The sequence below is a fragment of the Thamnophis elegans genome, chromosome 6 (assembly GCF_009769535.1).
Source record: "Thamnophis elegans isolate rThaEle1 chromosome 6, rThaEle1.pri, whole genome shotgun sequence".
NCBI lineage: Eukaryota > Metazoa > Chordata > Lepidosauria > Squamata > Colubridae > Thamnophis > Thamnophis elegans.
In genome coordinates this window covers 50,889,958-50,896,782 of record NC_045546.1, presented here as the reverse complement: position 1 = coordinate 50,896,782, position 6,825 = coordinate 50,889,958, and the positions used below count along the sequence as shown (strand labels likewise).

At 38.3% G+C, this 6,825-nt stretch overlaps 1 protein-coding gene across 4 annotated transcripts in view; it reads left to right on the top strand.

Annotated features, from left to right (window-relative positions):
• The first annotated feature begins 272 nt into the window (after window positions 1-272).
• SCAF4 (SR-related CTD associated factor 4) overlaps window positions 273-6,825 on the top strand; it is an 83,025-nt gene continuing 76,472 nt past the window's right edge. For 2 of the 4 annotated variants that reach the window (XM_032220015.1, XM_032220014.1), the window contains exon 1: window positions 273-749. In XM_032220015.1, the coding sequence (XP_032075906.1) occupies window positions 720-749 (30 nt within the window). In that variant the 5' untranslated portion in view covers window positions 273-719. The remainder of the gene's footprint in view (window positions 750-6,825) is intronic. The other 2 variants (XM_032220017.1, XM_032220013.1) reach the window with 1 other exon arrangement.

The following is a 6,825-nucleotide window of genomic DNA, read 5'->3' as shown; positions in this document are numbered from 1 at the left end:
AGGACTACCTGATCTACGAAAACCTCCGGTTAGAGTCTGTGATTCAGCAGATGTGTAATTTTTCGAATTGGTAGACCCAGAAAACCTGTCCTAAAGCACCTTATCCCCACCGGCAATGGGTTCATTTCCAACGGTCCATAGAATTACAACATTCGTTCTGACGTTTTTAAATTGTAAGAATGGAAAAAGTACCGAATGTTTTTTAAAAATCGCCTTTTTTATTTTAACCGGTGTGCATTATTTAATTGCTAATTGATATTCGTATTTATTCTTCTTCACGTGAAGACGTCATCAAAATGTTCATTAACCAAGGGCAGGGTACCCTTAAGAGAGTCTTCGGAAGTAGCCCAACAAAACCGAGAAGAGGAAAAAGAAAGCTCAATCGCATGCGTTTCCTTGCGCGCCTGCGCACTCGCTCACTCGTGTGTCTATGGTTTTTGTCCTGCGGTCTCCTTCCTCCGATGGGTGGCGCGAAGCTTGGAGGCCTTGCTGTCCCAGGGTGCTGTTCGCGGCGTGCACTTTGCCGTTCCGCTGGAGAGAGTGGGAGAGGGAGAGAGGGACGGTCTGTGCGAAAACTTCGCCAACGAGTCGCTGCGGGCTGCCGCCAAAACGGACATGTTAGCGCCGAGGCCCTGAAGGCGGGACGCTGCTGAAAACGACGTTCGGCGATCACTTTTCAGTTCCTCGCGCGCGGTAGCGTAGGCCGCCGACCGACAAACATGGAGGCAGTGAACGCCTTCAACCAGGAGGTGAGAATGGAGTCCGGCGGCCGAGCGCGGGGCAGCCAGGCCCGGCGGCAGGGCTCGGCCTCTTGGATGGGAGGAGGCGGCTGTTGGCACGGCCCCTAACTGGAACTCTGAGGAGGCGTTAGCGGTTGGGACGGGCTTGAGTGGAAGAATTATCGGGTTTTGGGGTTCCCCCCCCTTTCCTGGGCCCGGCATGTGTGAGGCCAAGCTGCAGCGGGTGACACGAGACCTCCGAGGCCTACCTCTGAGGGCTCCCCCTTGCCTATGAAGCTCATTCCCTCTGCCCTATGAAACCTGTTAGCCCTCAGAGAAACGGCCTAGTTTGCCGTGATCTACATTGTGGAGGAAACTTTGCAGAGCTACTTAAGGTCAGCTGTGTAGCCAGAAAAGGTGGGGCGGGGAGGGAGGGAGAGCCCGAAAGAAAGGGAGTAGAAGTTCGCCGCTGCGCGTCTATCTGCGCGCTAGGTCACACTCCTCCTGTCGGCGGAGTGGGCATTCCCATTGTGTCTATGTGCGCCAGTTTGAGGAGAGAGATGGGGTGGAGCGAGGAGGAAGTGTTTGGCCTTTTTCCTGTACAGATGTAACGAAGAGCTCAGCGTGAAACCAGAGAAAAATTCGTTTACCGCCTAGTATTCGATCTTTCAAAACGTTGCTTAGATGCTTGAGCCAGTCTTGAGTCCCACCCGCTTTTATATTATGGAAACGGGAGATGAATAACACAAACATAAGTGCTCTAATTGGCTCGGAGATTGAGTGAGGGAAGATGATTATTTTAAAAGCAAGGTGGTGAATATGAACAGGCAATTGCAATTAAGACAGGTAATCTTCGACTTACGACCATAATTGAGCCCAAAGCATATGCTGCTAAGTGAATTTTGGCCTGCTTTACCGCTTTTCTTGCTGCATTTATTGTGAATCACTGCAGTTTTTAAGTTAGTAACACAGTTGTTAAGTGAATCTGGCTTCCCTGTTGATTTTGCTTGTCAGAAGGTTGCAAAATGTGATCTCATAACTGTGGGACACTGTAACCGTCATAAATATGAACCAGTTGCCAAACATTTCAATTTTGCTCATGTGACCATGGGGCTGCTGCAGGAATCATAAGTGTGACAAATGGTTGTAAGTCACTTTTTTCTGTGTTGCTGTAACTTCAGATGGTCACTAAGCAAACTGTTGTAAGTAGAGGATTACCTGTATTGAGCAAATAACGTATAGACAGTATTATAGAATTTAAAACTGTCATAAATTTCTTTGAAACTTTGTATAAGTTTTTGCAGTAATTCACAAATTAACATTCATAAAAGTACTTCTAAAAACTGTATGAACTACAGGGGATGTGTATGGGTTTTGTTTAGCTACATACCTTAATATAGGTTTTCTTTAATAGAGAGTACAATGGAAGTTTCATGCTTTAACTCATTGAACAGAAAGCTCTATAAAATTAATTCACAGAAATTATTGTAAATTAAACTAACGGATCACTGGTAATCCTTGACTTACTACCATAACTGAGATCAGAATTTCTGTTATTAAGCAAGATGGTTGTTAAGTGAATCACATCCAATTTTATGACCTTTTCTGCCACAATTGATAAGTTTATCATTGTAGCTGTTAAGTGAATCTTGTGGCAAATCCAGCTTCCCTTGTGGACTGTGCTTGTTGGAAAAAACCTAAAAGTTGCAAATGGTGATCATATGACCTTGGGATGCTGCAACTGTTGTAAATGCATTCTGGTTGCCAAGTGCTGAAATTTTGATCATGTGATTGTGGGTATGCTGCAATGGTTGTAAGTGCATGGACCACTTGTAAATCACTTTTTTGTAACTTTGAATGGTCACTATATGACTACCTGTATATCCCTCCTGATTAAATATAGATATAAATATATCTACGTATGACAAAACTGCATTTAAAACATAATTTGTTCCAAAGTGGTGGGCTCTTTGGTTTTTGGATCCATAAATAATTAATATTTCAGTTAGATGAATAACAGAGATCTATATACAATTGTCTAGAGTTCAAATGCTTTTCAGAGTTGCTATACGTGAATGGAAGATTCAGAATGCCATTCTTTTTTCAGGGTTGGATAAAATGCTATAAAGCAGTCTTTCTCAACCTTGGCAGATTTAGGACGCTGACTGGGAAATTCTGGAATTAAAGTCCATACATCTTAAAAACTGCCAAGGTTGAGAAGATAAAGTGCTGACTTATTTTGAGTCAATAAATGTAATTCTGCTACATTAAAAACTTTCTAGGACTGCCTTGCCTTACGTGTTGCCTTGCAAATGTATTAATCTATAGCTCCTAGCAGCTAGGATTCTGTGCATGGTCAGTGTACGATTTCTGTCTATTTTGAGTCTGAAGCACATATGCAAGGCATAGTATATTAAAAGAGAATTGTGTAAGATCTGACGAGGAATAAAACTTTCTAGCAGCTGTAGTCCAATATATGATGTGAGTGAAGTGAGACGAGATTAAAGAAGGTTGCTGGGCACTATACTGGTAAATTATTGGAAGGGATATTGCCATTTCAAAATGGATACCGTTAACTATTGCATACAGTAGTTGCTTACCTTAGAAATAAGATTTAATTTCAGTGAGATTTCTAGCAAGAAAATAGAAATTTGCCTTATTTCTGTACAGCAGTTGCATATATGTATCCTAATTATAGCAGAAGAAGCTGCACTGCTCCCACTCTCATATTAGTTCAATAGCTGGAGATTAAAGTATATCTATGTGTGCTTTGAGTTTTCCTTTTTTTCTCAATGGAGGAACAGCCTGACCCTAGACCTATGGGTGCTTCAGTACTAGACGTTTTCATTGGGAGGAAGATTCCTATGCTGGGCAGGGGTGTGGAGTAGACTTCCAAGATTTTGCTGTTCCTGTGATTCTATTTTGTTCCTTCACATTCCTAGAGATACAGAATGAGGAATATATATTCTGCGTGTCCCTAGTGTTATAACACAGTTCAAAGTGACACATGCCTAATTAATTTGAATAAGTCCCAAATGTTTTAATTCTTAAATGTTTATTGATATATAGCAAATATAAATTTTATTGTCTACAGAAGGATAGTTTTGTTCATTCCTGCTGTTTCAATAACAGTACAAACAGCCATTAAATAATTTTAATAATTTGTTTAAAATATGGTAACATTTTTCTTAAAGTCATTGTGTTAAAATTATTTTTAAGAATGTTAGCCTTGTGGTTAATTTTCAAAGTGAATGAGTGTTGCTTTCAGATACATTGAGTTAAAAGTGTATTATATCTGCCAGTTGCTTACCAGTAAGATGAATGGCATAGACATTTAATACATGAATAAAATGTGTAATTGAATGTTTTCTTCTTAATCATTCTAGGTTTATTATTTAAAACATTTTAAGAGAAATAGTTGTCCAACTATGTTTTATCTATAAATTAAATATAAAATATTAAAATTGTAGCACTAATTAACAAAGTCAAAACAGTCACTGTAATAAAATCATTTAAAAGTATCACATTAATTTGAAGTTGAAACATCCCAAACTTGAAACACTCCATTTCAAGAATATTACTCTGTGGTTTAAAACAGCCTTTTCAACTAAAGAATATGTTGGCCTATCTGTTGTGGAAATATTTTGAACTGAAAACATATTCACTCAAAATAGAAGTCTTGAGTCTTTCTTACAAATGTGTGGCATGAAGAACATTAGGTAAGATGTACTATAAGTGTGAGAGCTTTATTGAAGGAGCCTTCTGTCTTGTTTTGACAATTAAAAAACCCTCAAAGAAAGGTCACAGAGAAAGCCCTCTGATCCAGATATTAAAATATGGATAAGTTGATATAAATTAAGACAGTACTTCAAGTAATTCACAAGGATTTACAGTGTACCTTCCAACTTATAGTATAAATTTTAGTTTCAGTACAAAATGGTTATATCTCCTTCTGCCTCTAGTCATGAGTATTTCATTTTTACTTTCTGTTCTGAGACATGAACTAAAAATAAAAATATGGAAAAGAAAAAAATCCACAATTTTGTCTAATTTGTAAATTCTTATGGTTCTTATAAAATGCATTAACTTTTTCTTTATAGGTAAAAAAAAGCGTACAGTAAGTATAGTACAGTCTAGTGCAATTAAAAAGTTGCGAGGCTTGATTGCAAGAATGAAAATGTAGAGGAAGGAAATCCCCAATAGTTTATATCATTTGGTGTCAAGCATTGTTCTTAATAGTTCTCTATTCTTGAGATGTAAGATACATACAACTCATTCAAGGACATTACATGTAGACCTGGAAAGGTAACTGTTGTGTGAATATGGCATGATTTTAGAAGATCAGAATGTAGTACAAGTAGTCTGTCCTTAGGTCTAATTTGTATCTAATCTGATACAGTTTTAGTATATAATACTGTGTAATGAACCATTGTATACTTAACTTGAATCATTGTGTATTTAACTCAAATTTTTCTATAATAGTCTCTGTTTTCAATCATGGGTTCTTAAGTCAGGGCACACTTAACCAGGAGACTTGCTGTACAAGGAAAGATAGTTTCTATTATCATTTTCTAGTGATTATCAATATAAGAAGCTTTTATTTGCAATATTGACAGCCCCCCCCCCCCATGTTGCATAAGTTGTAGAGGTAACCGTTTGGGAGGGTTACTGCATTCCTTCAGGCAAATATGTGTTACCAGTCTCCTTGCTCTGTACAAGCTTATGTGGGAAAGATAAGATTTTAATATTAAATGTTAAAATCTGATTTAAAGTAAAATTAGGGAATGAAGCAAATATTAAAGCATAAAGTTCATATTATCTCGTCTTCCCCTCCAAATTATGCACAATGTTTTAACTGCAGTGCCTGACAACTATTGTCAACAAGATCAGTTGGGCCTTAGAACATACGAGACCAAAATAATTTTCTTCACTAAGAGCAGTCCTCTTATGAAAAACCCTGTGGACTTTTGGAACTCTGGGTTCCTGATCTCACAATATGGGGATGCCACAGTCAATCCTGTTGATATAACAATATTTTGAAGAAGGTTCACCAAATCAGTACCATATAAGGCATCTGGGGCTATCACTCTGTATGTCTTAGCATACAGAATATTATCCAAATAACTCTTATACCTATATACCTTATATATTTCCAGAGACTCATTATCAAGATAACGAATTGTTAGCAAAGTAACCAAAACTATAACTCTTAAAATAGCTAAAGATAGATTAATGCTCGGCATTACAAGACAAGATAAAAAGACCTGCATATGGATTAGAAAAAAATTATACAATATGATTAAGAGAGCAAAATAACTGAAATGGAAATGGGCTGATCACATAGGAAGAAGAACTGATGGCAGATGGATAGACTGGATCCCACTTGATAAAGAACATCCATAAAAGAGACCTAAAGCAAGACAGATCGATGTGAACAAGTATTGTGGGCCCAATTGGCAAAAAAAGCTCAGTACTATATTGGTTGGAAACATGTGTAAGAGGCCCTGCTGGTCATGTGACTGAATTTTTGGTGCTCAGCAACCTGCCCTCATGGCCATTTGTGGTGTCTGTAATTTGCACCCCCAAACTGAAACCAGTGTATACTTCTGGTTCTGGCAAAAAATGGTCCATAATGAACAATGAGTTTGCTTAACCATTGCGTTTGCTTAATGAGTCCCAGAGAGCAGGTTGTAAAATTGGAAGCAGTCACGTAATGACCTGCTTAGGGCTCTCACTATTTATGACCATAATTGCAAGCTCGGTTATTGTTATTAAGTGAGGACTAACTGTAACAAAATGATGTCCTAAGGAACAGGCTTTGTTTATTCACCCAAAGCCTCTCAGATTATGTTAGAATTTTTAAATGTTCCAACTTACTGTCAAAAAACCAGTCCCACAAAAAGATTCCCAATATGTAGTCATCTTTTGTTACCCAAATAAAATGACTCCAATTTTCTCTGTGGATGTGCAATGCAAGTTGTACATGATCACAGTGCTGCTGTCCTTGGACTGCCTAGCATTCAGGATCTTTGGTGTACTTTGTCTTTACCCAGTCCACTAAAGGTTTTAGACATTCAAATTTCTGGGCTTACATTTTTAATGCACC